Source organism: Chiloscyllium plagiosum, unplaced genomic scaffold (genome assembly GCF_037043375.1).
Source record: "Chiloscyllium plagiosum isolate Xiang-an unplaced genomic scaffold, Cpla_swu_hap1 HiC_scaffold_19, whole genome shotgun sequence".
NCBI lineage: Eukaryota > Metazoa > Chordata > Chondrichthyes > Orectolobiformes > Hemiscylliidae > Chiloscyllium > Chiloscyllium plagiosum.
In genome coordinates this window covers 61,412,037-61,429,686 of record NW_028270157.1, presented here as the reverse complement: position 1 = coordinate 61,429,686, position 17,650 = coordinate 61,412,037, and the positions used below count along the sequence as shown (strand labels likewise).

At 41.2% G+C, this 17,650-nt stretch overlaps 1 protein-coding gene across 9 annotated transcripts in view; it reads right to left on the bottom strand.

The window, feature by feature from the left end:
- Positions 1-251: 251 nt before the first annotated feature.
- The window catches only part of prickle1b (prickle homolog 1b), a 148,923-nt gene continuing 131,524 nt past the window's right edge, over positions 252-17,650 (bottom strand). For all 9 annotated transcript variants that reach the window (XM_087997443.1, XM_043709076.2, XM_087997442.1 and 6 more), the window contains 5 exons: positions 12,030-12,167; positions 9,792-9,995; positions 6,716-6,902; positions 4,321-5,178; positions 252-2,485 (listed from right to left, as the gene is read on the bottom strand). In XM_087997443.1, the coding sequence (XP_087853569.1) occupies positions 1,632-2,485; positions 4,321-5,178; positions 6,716-6,902; positions 9,792-9,995; positions 12,030-12,167 (2,241 nt within the window). In that variant the 3' untranslated portion in view covers positions 252-1,631. The remainder of the gene's footprint in view (positions 2,486-4,320; positions 5,179-6,715; positions 6,903-9,791; positions 9,996-12,029; positions 12,168-17,650) is intronic.

The following is a 17,650-nucleotide window of genomic DNA, read 5'->3' as shown; positions in this document are numbered from 1 at the left end:
TTCCAATTACAAACTATCTGTTTCCCCGCCCAAGTAATGAGAATACAATAGCAGGAAACAGATATTATCAACAAGTATTTTTTTTAAATAAACACAATTTTTGCAAGACTTTCATATGTCTGGGTTTTGTTAGGAGAATCACATCCACCAATTACTAAAATTGTGTTTCTAATCAATCAGATTCACTTTGCACTTCTTCTATTTATTGAATGTAGTGCAATTTAGAAACAAATTGGGTTATCTTACAATAACATTTTTTATTAATTTTATTCATCTACATGTTCCAGTTTTTACATTTATACATCAGTTTGATATTTCTTTACATTATCTGATTCTCACTGAGCTCTTGTAACACAGCAAGGACACCCCAGTTCTGCAACTGTGCAGGACTATTAATACTCTGCATGCTGATGATTCCAGCAAGAACTTAATTGAACCAACAACCGGGGGGCAACGTTTGCTGTCAAAAAAAGCATAAACACGCGAGCGCGCGCGCACATACACACACACACACACACACACAAACACACACTCACCCTAACGACAAAAAGCTAAACTGTTACTTGACAAGGAGTCATTATGAAACCAAATATAACGTTGCCAATTACTTCATTACATCTATTTCTTACAACCAAAGATAAACGACTTGTTTTGTAATTCAGGGATATATAAAAATATCAGTTCTTAATCTGAACTGTACAATATATACAGTATTTGCACTGTTAAATTATGATTAACTTTAGTTACTAAATCCTACATTTTAAATACCAACATTTTTCTTTGATCGCTGCTACTTTTATGCCTGTAATATTGAGAATTGGGAAGCAGATTTGCGCTCAGCCTGACTTTCATTGTTGCCCGTTGGTCACTCAGCAACTTTTGCTTTGCCTTTACATGCTCATTGCAAACACCTTAATAAAAGTGAACATTTAACATTATAATACAGAAAGCACCAATAAAGACATATTAAAACAGGTTACAAAGTTAAAAGCTGTTAAGACCAGTTAAAACTTTCTGAAAGTATACACTCAGCAGTATGAAGTTCCGTGTTGTACTGGTTGATTGAAGAACTATAAAGAGAGGGGGTTTGCTCAGGGGGTCTGAGTTGCTGTGGCGACATCACCTTTTACATGCATGTTGTATGTATTTATGTATCACTGTGGACAGTGACATAAGAATGTTTCTTTGTCCATCACATAGTTCATCAGGAATCTATCCAGCTGATACTGCCTCCATTGGCATGGGAAGAATTTACTGTTCACAACCAACCTGTTTCACCACATAATTATGCACCTTCCTTGTCCATTAAGCCCTGGAGTGGGACTTGAACCTGTACGTTCTGGCTCAGAGACAGGGATGTTACCCAATCCACTGCTTATTAGTAGGTAGTCAGTGAAAATACAGAAACAAGTGAACCGCTACAAGTGTAAACAATAGTGTGTTTATCCACAATTGCCGTGTCAGTCACTCTTGGCTTTAAAGTGGAAACGTAGCAGTCTGACCAGCAACTTTGTCTCTGGTTGTTCTGTAGTTTCAAATGAACTTATAGGTTGCTTTAGTAACACCATCTGAATTCACAGAGTAGTAAGTGGGAAAGGCTCCTTGCAGATTTGGTTCATATTCATTCTGCTCTAGGAAATTATGCAATTTTTCCCTTTGTGCCCCTTTTTCTTTTTGGATTTGGTGGTCCGTGACCCAATACTAGAACTCGCCAGCACCGATGACGGCCCTGCAAGATCATCCGTATAATACTGGTATCGTTGGGCCCTGGGCTGTGGGATCGGTTGCCCAAGGAAATAACCTTCTTCTTCTGAATCGGAGGATGAAGAGGAGCAGGTTGAGCACCAGGAGTCATCATCCTCAGCGTACAAGCCTAGAAATTTGTCCACAACTTGGTTCTGCAGGGCGTAGTCTGGGTTATGACTGTACTGCCCGTACAGTTCCTGGCTTTGAACGTATGCTCGCCGTTCATGCGAGACTTTGACTTGGGTTAATTTTTCACAATCCTCTGGAGGGTAAACACAAGGCCTTTCTCGTGGACTTCTCCTCTCCGTCACCAGATGGAGGGCATTGTCAGAACGGGACTTCCTGCTCTTGCGGCGACGATGATGATGCCGATTGGCGTAGCCGTCAAGGTTGTATGCGCGGCGGCGAGTTCTCTCGCTCATAGGAGGCTGCCGGATTTCGATCTCCTCGTAACTCCTGTTGTCAATGACGTCATCAGAAAACTTAACTTGCTGGGGCCTTGACTGGGACTTTGATCTTCTCAGCATCGGATTGCAGAGTGGCTTTCGCTTCTCCTCTGGGGCCATGACCTGACAGAGTTCGGAGGTCAAACTCTTGAGGGATTCTGTGCTGCGGTGGCGCATTGAGGAGTTCATCGTCCCCATGTTACTCATTTTCTCACAGTCATTCTCAATTTCTTGGAAATCCTGGAGAGCAAACACAGATGATCGTTGCTGGTTGTCTCCATCTACTGATGCGCCTACCAAAAAACAAAGATCAGCAAGGATAAATAATTTTAATTGTTACTTAGAAAATATCATTACTATGTTCCAAAACTGAAGAATTTGTTTAAAATTATTCAAATAATTTAGAGATTTATAGCTTCTTTTGTGTCTCCAAAGTACCATAAAAACCACTCATTTCTTTATTATGACTGTTCAGTAATGCTACTAACATTGCCATTGCATGGTATGCATAAAATTTGTTGGAATCTCAGTGTGAAAATTAAAACTAGTTTTCAGCATGACTTGCATCTAAATAGATTGCAGCAAAGTTCAAAGTATGTTTAAGACTGAGATAGATAGGTTCTAGAGTATCAAGGGGATCACGGGTTGTGGGGAGACAGTGGGAGAAGAGGGTTGAGAAACTTATCAGCCATGATTGAATGGCGGAGCTGACGCGATGGGCTGAATGGCCTAATTTCTGCTCCTATATCTTATGGTCTTAAAACCCTGAGAGAGCAATTTATTTTTGAAAACTTGTATTTACACAATATCTTTCACAGTCAACGAATACTTTTAAATTGTAGTCAGTGTTGAAATATTGGAAATATGACAGTCAATTTGTGCATAGCAAGCTCAGTCAAATGATACTATCATAACGATCAAATAATCTACTTTGCTGGTATTGATGGAGGGTAAATGTTGACCTGGATGCTGGGTAATTCCCCCACATTTTTAAAAATAGTTCACTGGGATCTTCCATTTGAGAGGATAGATAGAACAGATTTGAATGTCTCATCTAAAAAATGACACTTCTTATAGCGCAGTACTCCCTCAGTCCTGCGGTGGAATGTCGACCTCAATTTTGTGCTCAACCCCTGGCTAGGGACATGAGTCTAGAACCAAACAGAGGCATACTACCTTGTGGTAAAGTACAGTTGACACCTTAATTAGTTATCAGACTGTGATGGGTATCTCGTGTACAAGATTTAAAAAAATCACTTTTACACTTCAAAGGAATTCTTTATGTGCAGAACGCTTAGATGTCAGTCCTTGTGAAAAGCACTACAATTAAATACAAACCTTCTTCTAAAATTGAGCTCAAGCCAAGACTCTGTATCCTAACTTGCATCAATCTGTACACCCCCTACCTCTGTGCTTACTGAGCTACTCTGAATCATTTGTGTACCAGGACCCAATTTCTAAAGTTTTCTTCTTCTGTTCAATTCCGTCCATGGCCTCGCTCCTTCCTGTTCAATCCTGCAGACATCTGAAATCTTTGTGCTCCTCTAGTTCTGTCATTTTGTGGATCTCTGACTTGCATAAACAAAACATTTGCAGTTACACCTACATCCCCAACTTCCCTCCTTAAACCTCCCTGTGGTTTCCTACCTCCCTCTTCTACATTGCGACACTTATAATCTGAACTGACACCATATAACCTTATGCAGACTCTCAGTATCTTAAAGGTATTACATAGTGGCAGGTTATTGTTGTCAACATAGTTGGTAAAAGAAAGTGTTTAACACAGAGTAAAGCAATGGTGTGCTGTATTTTAAAAATATCTGCTCTGATGTTGCTTCATTGTTGAACTCAAGATGATTGAAAGTGATGTCTTATTTAAAATGTAAATTAGAACATAGAACATAACAGCACAATACAGGCCCTTCCGCCCTCAATGTTGTGCTGACCTATGGAACCAATCTGAAATTCAGGTCAGCTATTTAGTTACTGAAATTTAGAAACATTTCTTCTGATATATTTGTAATTAAGTGACCATAATTCTTACAATTATTACAAAAATGCATTTTCTAAAATGATAAATATTCATTAATTTTGATATTAGTAATAAAGATGTTCAAGAGTTTGGTACCTGTGATATTGGACAGGGCTAGAGAGTCCACAGAATCTCGAACACTTTGTTCAGCTGGCTTTAACTCATTCGTGAGGCATTCCAATGAATCTTCGTACCACTGGTTCTGGTCATGATTGTAGGCGGCTGCACCATGATCAATGTCAAGCTCTTGGATCTTGCGACTGCTGGCAGGTCCTGGGTGGCTCCCATAGGCGGAGTCTCCTAGATTATCTTGGGATTGTGCCCAGTACATGTTGGATTCATACTTCGTACTTACCAAGCCTTGGCCATTACAGCCATTCAGTTCCACTTTAGTTTTGGCTTCGCTGTCTGATATCCAGTGCTTGGCGTCTTCACTGAACTGCTGAAAGACACCCCGACTGCCAAACTTAAGCAGTAGCTGGGTCATGTAATCATCGTGCTCGGCCCATTCTTCATGTTCTTCAGCTGCATCGGCCTCCAATCGGCCCTTCCAGAAATGATTGTTGCTGAGACTCTCAGCTGGGCTGTTGAGGCTGAGGGCATCCATTTGTTGAGATAAAGGGTCGTCGCCCCTGTCAGAGAGATCGGGGCATTTGTAATTTACCGTTGGCGAAAGAAGCAGCGACTGCCTGCACTGGTCCGCAGACTTGCTGCTTTTTCCCAGTCGCACACTCCTCCTGGACTCTCTTGACCGCGCAGACTGGAACGCAGAGTCAGAGGAGTCCGAGGCGTGGACATCTTCACCCATGCTGCAGGATTTCGAGCAGAAAATCTGACCTTGCTTTGGGAGGAATGGGCACCCCAGAAGCGAAGTCCTGCACTGGGCACAGCAAAAGCATTTGTCGGTGGCATGCCAATGCTGCCCATCATACGTCATCTGTGCATGATCAACTCCTGCAGTTAAAGGAACTTTCATTTAGACAAAAGCAATAAGCAATTTGACAATTATTTAGTTTTTGCTCAAGTTTACACTTATGAATTTGTACCCAAATACTGAAAAGTGGGGATATGGTGGCTCGTGGTATTATCGCTGGATTGTTGACCCAGGTAATGTTCTGGGGGGCTCGGGTTTGAATCCGGCCATGTCAGATGGTGGAACTTGAATTCAATAAAATCTGGAATTAAGAATCACCTGATGATCATGAATCCATTGTTGGAAGGACACATCTGGTTCACTCATGTCCTTTAGGGAAGGAAACAGCCATCCTTATCTAGCCTGGCCTACACGTGACTCCAGACCCACGGCAATGTGGTTGACTCTCAACTGCCCTCTGGGTAATTAGAGATGGGCAATAAATGCTGGCCTAGCCAGCAATGCTCTCAACTTGTGAATGATTTTTTTTTTAAATCGCTGGAAACAAAGTACATAGCATATACCTAAGTACTTTTATAGTCAATGTTCCTGATGTACAGGTTAGGCTACGCCTTGTCATCCAATGCAAATTCAGCACTACATGAACGTTGGGTCAGAGATGGATTTTCTGTGTGAGATTTACAAATCTGCTGCACTTTGTCTGTTCATAAGGATTTAATTTTGAATCATTTGTCAGCTCAGCCCTTGGGCATATCTTGGGATTAGAAAATGCAAGAGACAGCTAATGGAGTTTTGTTGAGCTTAGACAAAGCTTACTTATCTGTTGGCAGCTGATTAGATTAGATTAGATTCCCTACAGTGTGGAAACAGACCCTTCGGCCCAACAAGTCCACACTGACCCTCCGAAGAGTAACCCACCCAGACCCAGTTCCCTCTGACTAATGCACCTAACACTATGGGCAATTTAGCATGGCCAATTCACCTAACCCGCACATCTTTGGACTCTGGGAGGAAACCGGAGCACCCGAAGGAAACCCACACTGACATGGGGAGAAAGTGCAAACTCTACACAGGCAGTCACCCGAGGCTGGAATCGAACCCGGGTCCTTGGTGCTTACCACTGAGCCACCGTGCCACCCTATTAGATTGCAGCAAGTTCCCCTTCGCCCAGTGACTGCTGTGCTGGCCAGTAATATTTCCATGGGGTCCTTAACCAAGCCTTCTTTGCATCATGGTCATAATCAAGTGACTATCCCCAGGTTTGCTGAAGGTATGTATCAAACAGAGTCTGAAGACAATAACAGTCCACCATTGTGGACAATGTAAAGGATCTGACACTATCACAGTTTGACATCTGGTCTTTTTCTTTTGCCTTCTAACAACCATCTATCGACTCCAAGATGGGACTGGTTATGTACAAAGAATGTACATATTTCTCCCTTGCTAGGTTGCTAAAATTTTATCTCAACCTTTTGATTGTCAGTTGTTAAAAAAAAATCAGCAGCTGTATCTCATTCATTACACAAAAACCAATTATGCGCGGGTATACTTTAAATGAAGTGGGGTGTTTAAATTGCAGCTAAGCAGTACATAAATGAGAGAAGAAAACTGGATTACCTATATGATCTCCACATGCTTCGCAATATTCTGCGTACAGACTCTCGAAGCAGCCACAACAGTACGGGCGCCCATCCTTCATAATATATCTCTGTCCGCCCAGAACTGTTTCACACTCAAAGCAGCAGAAGTGCTTCATGTGCCAGTGCCGGCCTTCAGCCTCTGTGCATTCATCGGCAAAAATAATCTGAAATTCCAGAAGAACGCTTTGTTAGGCAAGTATCCAAATCTCCGAGGTGCCGCATGGATCTCTGCAGTTCACATTTAAACTGAAATGTAAATAAATATGCCATCTTTGAAGACTAAGACCAGAAAGAAAAACCCACAGTGTCTCTTTTGTATGTCCTTAGAAACGCCATTAAGATTACACAAACGTTTTCTGCTAACTTCAAGCTAAATGTTAGTCAGAGGATGGAACGAATACAGTGTTCCGCTGGATCGTGCACTTGAATCACAGCTAAGATTTAATAACTATTTGGTTCTATGTGTATAATCTGTAAAATGTATATTTATAGATTGTCCCAAGAGAATAGAGTGTTCATTCAAGTGTAGTTGCATGTATTTTTATTGCCTCACCATTGGCAGCTATGCCTTTAAGATCTGGACTTAAGCTTTGGCAATCTCTCTTACCTCTCTCCTCGGAGATATTCCTTACAGTCCTCCTATTTGTGTGCATTTTTGGTCACGATCAAAAAATGTAACATTTATCTTCAATAACACTGTGTTTGTGGTGTTTTATTACATTAGGTTCTGCAAGTTGCTGGGATTGTTCCAGTGAAATTAGTCCCCAACCATTTCCACTCTCCCCACCAGCGTTTCTCCACCACTGTTTAACCACTGAAGAAGGTTAAACAGTGCTTGAATTTGTGTAGCCTCTTGTGTTGATATGCTGTTGACAATTAATTCTGCTAGTTGCAATGCAGTACCCTCACCACATGTTAGCCATGGCTCAGTTGGCTACTTCCTTGCCTCCATGTTTGATCAGAATTTCAAGACTTGAGCAGAACATAAGAATAGTACTGAGTGGGTGCTACACTGTCCTTCAAATGAGATGTTGATCAGAGGCCCTGACTGTTCTCTCAGTTAAAATTCTGAAGCAAAGGGATGGGAGAATTGCCTCTGCCTCCTGGCAATATTTACCCTCGCAATCAAGATCGTAAAACTGATACAAAATAGAAGCAAAGTACTACAGATGCTGAAGATTTGAAATAGAAACAGAAAGTGCTGGAGAGACTCAGGGGTTCTGAGGGCACCTGTGGAGAGAAAAGCAGTTACCATTTCAAGTCTGATAGGGCTCTTCATTGGATAAAGATTACTTCATCGTTATCACATACCTGTGTGGGTGCAAATAGCTGCCTTTCCGACAGTACAACAGTGACTGTACTCAACTCAACATGTATGGCTTTGACTGCAAGACACTTTGGACTGTCACATGGCTGTGAACGAGGGAGTCTCTTCCTTGTTATTGGTTAATGACACAGTCAATCTATGCCAACAACTTTTCACAGAGTGAGATAAAACATCAATTTTCGTTCCCCACCACCCAATTCCCCACCTCTAGGATTGGCTGAGCAAGGAATGTTTGGCCCTGACCAGCGACATTCCCTTCTCTTCTAATAAAAACTGAAAGGACTGCGGATGCTGCAAATCGGAAACAAAACAGAAATTGCTGGAAAAACTCAGCAAGTCTGGCAGCATTTGTGGAGAGAAATCTGAGTTAGCGTTTCAGGTCGAGCAACCCTTCCACAAAGCCAGTTGTCTGAGAGTCATAGAGTCCTACAGCATGGAGACAGGCTCTTGGCCCAAGCTGATCAAAATGTCCATCCTCACTAACCCCACTTCCCTGCCCATATCCTTCTAAACCTTTCTTACCCATGTTTTTGTTCAATCGCCTTTTAAATGTTGTTAATGTACCTGCCTTAACCACCTCCGCTGGCAGCTCATTCCATATGCAGACCATCCTATGTGTAAAATAAAAGTTGTCCCTCTAGTTCTCTTTTATTCTTTCCCCTCTAACGTTAAACTGATGCCTGCTAGTCCTCGATTCTCAACTCTGGGAAAATGACTTAGTGCATTCACCCTATTCATGCCTCTCACAATCTTATACACTTCTATAAGATTCGCCCCCCTCCCCACACACTCTTACGCTCTAAAGAAAAATATCCTAGCTTGCCCATTCTCTCCCTATAACTCAGATCCTTATTAGTTAAATCCTCCCGAACACCTCTAGCAAATCTACCCATCAGTATATTAGTCTCCTTCCAATTCAGGTGCAATCCATCCTTATTGTACAGGTCACTTCAACCCCAGAAGAGATTCTAGTGATGCAAAAATGTGAATTCTTCTCCCCTGCACCAGATCCTCAGCTGCGCATTCATTTGCTCTATCCTCCTATTCCACCAGCTCGTGGCACTGGCAGTAATCCAGATATTAATGTTCTCAAGGACCTCCTTTTTGAATTCTTGCCCAACTCTCCATATTCTCCCTTCAGAATCTCATCCTTTGCACTTCCTGTGTCGTTAATTCCAATGAGTACAACAGCCTCTTGGTGGTCCCACTTCCCTTTGAGAATATTCTGCACCCTCTCCGAGATATCCATGATCCTAGCACCAGGGAGGCAACACGCCATTCTGATGTCTTGCTGTCAGCTGCAGAATCGTCTATCTGTCATCTAACTAGACAGTCCCCTATCACAATCATAATTCAGTTGGCTGGTTTGCGATGCCAGCACCACCGACCGAGATAACCATGAAGGCCTCTCTGTCCCAGCCCTTCACATCATCTAAGGTGCGATGACCCTCAGGTTAAACCACCACCAGTCATCCCTCTTAGATGAGGCAGCAGCCCCTACAGTCTGGTGGGACTATGGTGACATTACCTTGGAAAATGGCTGTACTTGAGGAAAGGTGCTATACAAATGTAAATTGGTCTCTTTCCCAAATGCTGTGACAGCGCTCCACTTTAAATATTCCATATTGCATCTCCCAATCATTAAAGAAAGAAGACAACTTCTAAGGTCAGTCAGCGTGCCGTACACTGTTAATTCAGTAATTAATTCACATACACCTTATCTCACCTCGTCACAGGCAGAGCAGCGGGGTTTCAGAAGTTCAGCGTGATGCCTGCCACAGTGGATTTTCCTGTCTTGGTAAAAGTAGATGAGGTCAACGAGAAGCTCCTGGCAGGTTGAGCAGATAAAGCATGCTGGGTGCCAGCAAACAGCAGAACCAGCTCTGGAGGCGAATATTGCGACCTCACCTCCTTTTATCTTCTCCTTACACTGGAAGGCACAATCGAGAGGTTGGAAGTCAGGTGTGGGGCATTGAGAGTGTAAAATAAAACCTGCACTCACATTCCTGCTCCTGTAACAATACACTGACACAGGTTCAATTACCTCAGAAAACCTATTGTGGAACTAAGGTGAGAATGAACACTAACTCGTGGTCCAAAGTAAACATAGACCATGACTTGTCCACAGTCAAATCTGCAGGCTTATCAGAATTGTTGAAACCATTATTCTGTTATCACAGCCACTTCAACAAGAGATGTAGTCACCACTCAGGTGTTTACGAACATCACAAGGTTTCATGCCAAAACTAACCATCTTTAAAGCACAGGGCCCCAAAACTATTCTTCAGATCTGCAGCTTGCAAGGTTTAACCACACACCTAATTCTTTCCTGGTTTTCAACGGGATTCAAAGCTCCTACAGGTACATAAAATGGCTCATTCTGTGAAGTTTGGGAGAGACAGGTGGTATAAAACAGCACAACAGGATGGGAAATGCCTATTCCCCAATTTGTTTTTAAGTCCCTCATTAATTCATCTAAATGTGTCTATGGGCTTCTTAATAAACTGTTGTTGTTTCAAAGGAATAATAGTCAATTATCGCAGTTGGGATTGCATGATACATATAACTCTCTGTATTTTCCCCATGCAAGTGAAAATTAAGCAGGTTGCTCTCATTTAATATGCTTCCAGCAGTAAACCCAGCAATTACGTTTTCTTTTAAACAATTTATCCCCTTTTCTGAGACTGATACAGTTGGGAAAAAGAGTAAGTCAAACAGGCAGGAACAAGGTAGAGAATGAGCTCGTTCCCTCTTTGCTGGGAAACTGATTTACAGATTTGAAGGTGCAGTTTGGTACCTTGTGTTATCCTGAGGGATCATTGTAGGTGAGCTAATTTTGTTCTCATCAGATTTCCACTACCATGCTGTCCTATTGGAATATGGAAACACTTGAAAACCTATTTTAATTACTGCTTGGCCAATAACTTCTTAATTCAGGGACACTGTTGTAGCATTTCAGCTGAAATCACGTGACCCAGCTACTAAGTCAGCTTCCTTTATACGTTTCCATGGAAGGTGTGTGGGCAGAACAGGACTGCATTTGTTACCCAGCCCTAATTGCCTTTGAACTTAACAACTCGCTCAGTTATTTCAGAGTCAACATCATTGCTGAGAGTCTGAAATCACATGTAGGCCAGACCCAGTTAGGATGGCAGAATTCCCAGTTGAACCAGATGAGTTTTTATGTCACTTCATGGCCTCTTTACTGAAACTAGCTTTCGATGAAATGAATTGAAATTTCACCAACTGTTGCATTTGAACCCATATCCACAGAGCGCTATGTGGGCCACAGGATTCTTAATCTAATGACATTATGGCTAGACCACCTCCTGCCCCCAGTGCCAGGTGGAAGAAGCGAAGCATAAAGAGAAGGCAAGTATGATCAATCCTATTGGGAATGAATCCTGGTAATAACCCTTAGTTGCTGCAATATGATGAGATAATAAAGTTATTTTGATTGGTAACATATTACAATTTTAGTTAATCACTTTTCCCATGTAAATTAATTGGTAAAACCAGTATAAAGACCAAAATATATCTAATTTAGTAATGGTAAAAGCATTACAATTTTCTAGTGATCCATGGCTACATGGATGTCAGATGAGGATAAGATTATAGTCATAGTCATAAAGTTGTACAGCATGGAAACAGACTCTTCATCCATGATATCCTAAATTAATCTAGTCACATTTACCAGCATTTGGCCCAAATCCCTCTCAACCCTTATAGAGTCATAGAGATGTACAGCATGGAAACAGACCCTTCGGTCCAACCTGTCCATGCCGACCAGATATCCCTTCCTAGATTGTGATCAGGTGTTAAGCCTTTGAGATTGAAATGCCTGTGAACGTAATGTTAGGTGGTTCACAATGATCACCTGTATTGGTTAGAACCATACCCATCATAAATAACTGATTTCAAAGGAACAGAATATGCTGCTTGTTTGATTATTGCTCCCTTGTACCTGATCACAAGCGGTGTGCGTTTGAACTCTTGGTAGCTGTTTGATAGTTCCTCTTCCCAGTGCATCTTTCTTCCTCTGAGCACTGAAGAGCTGCAATTCTTTCCTTTCTTCCTCACTCAGAGATTGACAATAACGCACCTAAAAAATATAGACAAGTAACTTAAAACCTGCATCAATTAAACCAGTTCTGAAGCACTTAAACGTCGTAATAGACCGGCCCCCAGTGGGTCCATATTAATTGCAGATGAACCGATCATTGTCCAATTAACAAACATTGAGACAAATGTATATTGATTAAGGAAATACAGCAAAGATTGCATTAAAGGCAAGCTTTATCTAAATAATTTGCTTGAGCTTTCTGAAGAAGTAATGGAGAGGGGAGATAAGGATAATGCTGGTGATGCAATCTACATGGATTGCAAAAGCTATTTGATAAACCGCTCCATGAAAGGCTTGTCAGCAAAGTCAAAGCCCAGGGACTGCAAAGAGATAGTAGCGGCATGAGTACATAATTGGCTAAGTGACCAGAAATAAAGGAGAGTTGTGAATGGTTGTTTTCTCACACTGGAGCCTTATAGTCAGGTTCCCAGGAGTTAGCATCATGGACACTGCATTTCTTGACATATTTCTCAATGATCTAGACTTGAGTGTTGCTGCTGTTTGTAGCTACTCCAGCCAGGAGATCTGTTGGCATGGGGTGCCATTCTTGTCAAGTCTTTAAACCATCATCATATTTCCACTGTAGCTCATCTGCAATTCCTCTATGACATCCAGCATCCAACCACATCGAGGTTAAGCCCGCTTTCTTCTCCCCTCCAGTTTGACCTTGAGAAGAGATCTTTATTGATTTTCAGCTTTGAACAAATGGTCAAAATACTGGCATTTTCTTTTCTAGATGTCAGTTTTTTTTTCCCCCCGTGTAGTTTCAAATATCTCTTCAGTTGTCTTTATGGTCTTATTTGTGAAAGTTTCAGCATACATCTTAGCATCCACAATTCAAAAGGTTTCTCTTTTCTTTACTTGTTATCCAGGAATCCAAAGCTCACAGGTAAATAGTTAGAATATAGCATCGTCTGACTATTTTTCTTGTTACGGGCTTCAGTTTTCTTATGTTAACATGTCCTTCATTTTCACAAAATTACTTTGACTGTCTTATCCCTTCTTCAAAGCACTGTATCACAATTGCCATCTCTATCATCATTTGGTCTAAAAAACAGACAAACTTATTTGGTAATTGCAGTGTGACACAATCCATGTCAATGTTCACACTGGATTCTTCCCTTGTGTTCCTAACTACAACCATTCTTATATTTTTGCCATTCATAGTTAATCCATATTCCAAATTTTTAGATTTTACTTGACTTACGCAACGTTGCAAGGCTTTTCTGTGTTTTTCATACCAGTATGTCAACAGCACACCACACGTTTGTTATGTTCTTGCCTCCAATTTTACCAAGTGTGCGTTGTAGAAGGGTCTGAAAGTGTTGTGTTGAGGAGTTCTTAATGCTCAATACAATGATGTTGCAGGGCAGGGACTAAGACTGATTGTTGAGGTGTCGATAATATTGCCTTACATACCAGTATAACTTGTAACTAATTGCTATCATGCAATAATCTATGTCTTCTTTAAGTCAAGAGCTTCTTCTCATGAGACTGTCAGGTGGTTGCCCTCTACTTCATGAAGAACAAAGCACAATCCAGCACAGGAACAGGCCCTTCAGCCCCTCCAAGCCTGCGCCGCCACATTTTGCCCTTCCATACTAAAATGGTCTTCAATTACACCTCTATTCTCTTGCTATTCATGTATTTGTCCAGGTGCTTCTTGAATGCTGCGGCTATGTCTGCTCCCACCACCTCCTCGGGCAGTGTGTTCCACGCACTCAGCACCCTTTGGGTGAAAACCTTGCTTCGCACATCTCTTTTAAACTTTTCCCTCTCGCAGCTTGAACCGGTGTCCCTGAGTAACTGACCCCTCCACCCTGGGAAAAAGCCTCGTACTGTCCACTCTATCCATGCCACTCACAATCTTAGAAATTTCTATCAGGTTGCCCCTCAACCTCCTACATTCCTGTGAAAACAAACCCAGTCTATCCAACCTTACTTCATAGCTAAAAATCCCCCATACCAGGCAACATCCTGATAAACCTTTTCTGTATCTTCTCCAGAGCATCCACATCCTTCTGGTAGTATGGTGACCAGAACTGCATGCAATATTTCATGTGTAGGCTAACTACAGTTCTATAAAGCTGCAGCACATCTTGTCTACCCTTATACTCAATGCCCCTTCCAATAAAGGCAAGCATGCCATAGGCCTTTTTTAAAAAATCTACCTGTGTTGCCACCTTCAGTGATCTGTGGACCTGTGCACACAGATCTCTCTGTATATCAATACTCCTAAGGGTTCTGCCATTCACTGTACAATTTCCACCTGTCCATCCAAAATGTATCACGTCACATCTGCCTGGATTATACTCCAACTGCCATTTTTCTGCCCATGTCTCCAACTGATCTACATCCTGCTGTATTCTCCTCACTAACTGCAACTCCACCAATCTTTACATCGTCTGCGAGTTTACTGATTAGACCAGCTATGTTTCCTTCCAAATCCTTTTGTAAATCATGAACAGCGGATGGCCATGGAAAAAGGACGTTGGCAGCAAATGTATTTTGCAAATATATCTAGTAAAGTAAAATCCATCTGTATCAGATGGATCTAATCCCACTATGAGCCGTGGTGTGGATTATGATGTGCAGACACAGTTTACTTGCAGTCTACAAAAGACTAGCAGTTGTGGAGATCTAAAGATTCCTTGGACCCAGCATTTAAAGAAGGCTGCTTAAAAATAGCTAGGTAACAGCTGAAAGGGCTGAACATTTAAGAACCCCGCAGAAGAGGACCACATGGTGAAGTTCAAAAAGGCAAAATCTACATACGATAGTCAAAAGCATATTAGATCTGGTAACACATGAGTGTGAGCTAGGAATTCACTGCAGTTAGAACTCTACTGGCACGAAGGTAGTTACAGATTGTATCACACACCACCAATCTGTAGACGTTGTCCCGAATCTAGGTTCGTTTGGAGAGTGATTGGACACTCTATGTTCTGAGAGAGTAAGTCGAAATCCCTGCCAGATAAGGAAAATATTAGAAGAAAGGGTGTAGCTCCCAGACTGAAATACTTGAGATAGAGCATTATTGCCATTGTAAACAGACATTATGAAGGATAACTACAATAAGGGAAATCAAGGGCCACAGAAATAACAGGAAACAAGGTCACAGAATGACGAATATCACAGAGCCAGAACTACCGTGACAATAGGGCAAATTAGAAACTTCAGCAGACAAAGGATAATGAAAGAAGAAAGTTAGGAGCTGCACTAAAGGCAAGAGATCCATTAATTAGACCATGATAGCAGCTAGAAGCATTTGTTTAAACTGCATACAATAGGACTCATCCAGGGAAAATGGTTAAATAGAATGGGATTCGTTATTCAAACCACAGGTAGTAAGATTCATTCAGTAAAACAGGTCAGGAAACAGGAATCATTTATTAATGGGATTTATTCAGAGAAATTATGAAAAAGGAATCATCCACGTTAAGTTCAGAAATGCAGGAAAAGCCTCTAGTACAGTAGTGCTATGTGCTGGAATTAAAAGCCATTAAAGCAAGAGAAAGAAATCATCACACGAGGAAAACATGGCAGCAGCAATAATGTTGCCAAGAAGGTTTAATTTCAGAGATGGTACAAATAGAATACAGAATTGGTCATCATTTTAAGACAGAGAATTGCTTCCAAGTTAGATACGAAGTTGTAAGATTCATAATATACAAGATTTTTCAGAAAACACAAGTGCACTTTTGTGTTTGATTGGGACAATAGTTAACATTGTTAAAGCTTACCGGAAAAGTAACACATGTTTTTGATCAAGTTCTGCAAACCTTTGGCAATTTATGTAACCTAAGTACAAATGAAATTCTTGAAAGAGTGAGATTTAAGAGAAGAATTCAGCATTAAGGGGAATCTGTAGTTAATTTCTTGAAATGATGACACAGATTAGTGGTAAGTATGACTATGGAGCATGAAAACCAGAATGCCTAGGAGACAGAATTGATATTGGAATTGCATCTTTGTCAGATTTATTATAAGCAAAAGAAGCCATTTCAAATAGTGAGTGAAGCAGAAGTATAGGAACGGCGCAAATCAATCCTGACATGCGAAGGTCAAACTTAAGAGTCAGCATAATCCATTCAGTTCTTAACAGATAAAACCCCTAAATACACAGACAAGGTGCCAGTTTAGAAACAAGGACAGACACTAGATATTAAAAATCAATGTGGGTATTTCATAACTGAGAAGTGCCCAACTATTAAAAAATGCTTTATCTGTAAATCAATAGACCACTTTCAGAAAATGTGATGAGGCAGGACACAGTTCTAGAGCAACAAGATGACTAAAAGTTACTCCAATAACGAAGTTCATAAGACTGAACAACCAACACTAGATGAAAAGACAAAAGGTACTTGAGGAGAAATAAATGATCCTGCCCAATTATTTTGGCAAGTAAAGATTTATATCAATAGGCATCTCACAAATGTTAAGCTTGATACAGAAGCGTGGGTCACTATACATCAAAGAGTGTACCTTGATTGGAGAAACATTTCTATAGCCTGGAGCAGTGCAACTACATTGTCCAGGAAGCACTTAAGATTAAATCTATGCTATAAGCAATCTTGCAACATATTGGGTGTCAAGTACAAATACTGCACAATCAACAATTTCCACTCTTGAACAGGAATGCTTCTTTGAACTGAATCTTAAACTAGAAAGAGTGCAGAAAACATTTAATGGGATGCTACCTGGACTGGAAGGTTTGAGTTATAAGGAGAGGCTAGACTGGTTGTGACTTTTTTCCCTGGAGCATAGGAGACCGAGGGGTGATCTTGTAACGGTCTATAAAACCATGAGAGGCATACATAAGTAGATAGCCAACAGCTTTTCCTCATGGTAGGGGAGTCTAAAACTATAAGGCATAGGTTTAATGTGGGAGGGAAGAGACACAACAAGGTCCAGGTGGTGAGTATCTGGGACAGGCTGCGAGAGGTAGTGGTGGAGGCAAGAACAATTTTGTCATTGAAGAAAAATTTGGACAGGTACAAGGATGGGATAGGTATGGAGGGACATGGACCAACGATAGGCAAATGGGACTAGATTAATTGTGAAAACTGGGTGGCATGGACAAGTTAGTCCAAAGGACTTGTTTCAACGTTGTAAACCTCTATGACTCTAACTGACAAGAGGAGTCAAATTAAGTAAATTCAAGAAACTGCCAGTCATGGAACAATGGGTCACTAAAACATCAGTGGAACATTTCATGGGCTTCCTAGACTCACAGCAGAATTCAAACACAAGATAGAATCCATTCAGATTAGTTATGTTAACGCAAGAAATTTGTTCAGTACGGTCAACAAGGTGGAAACGTGCAACTAAATAGGCCTGGGAAAATGGTTCCCACTTTTATTTTCACTGGAGAGTTCAGCCTGCAAAAATCCATAAAGATTTTCACAAAACCTAAGTGTTGAGATAGTTAATGAGCAGTATACCCCAGTTGGGTCAGTTCA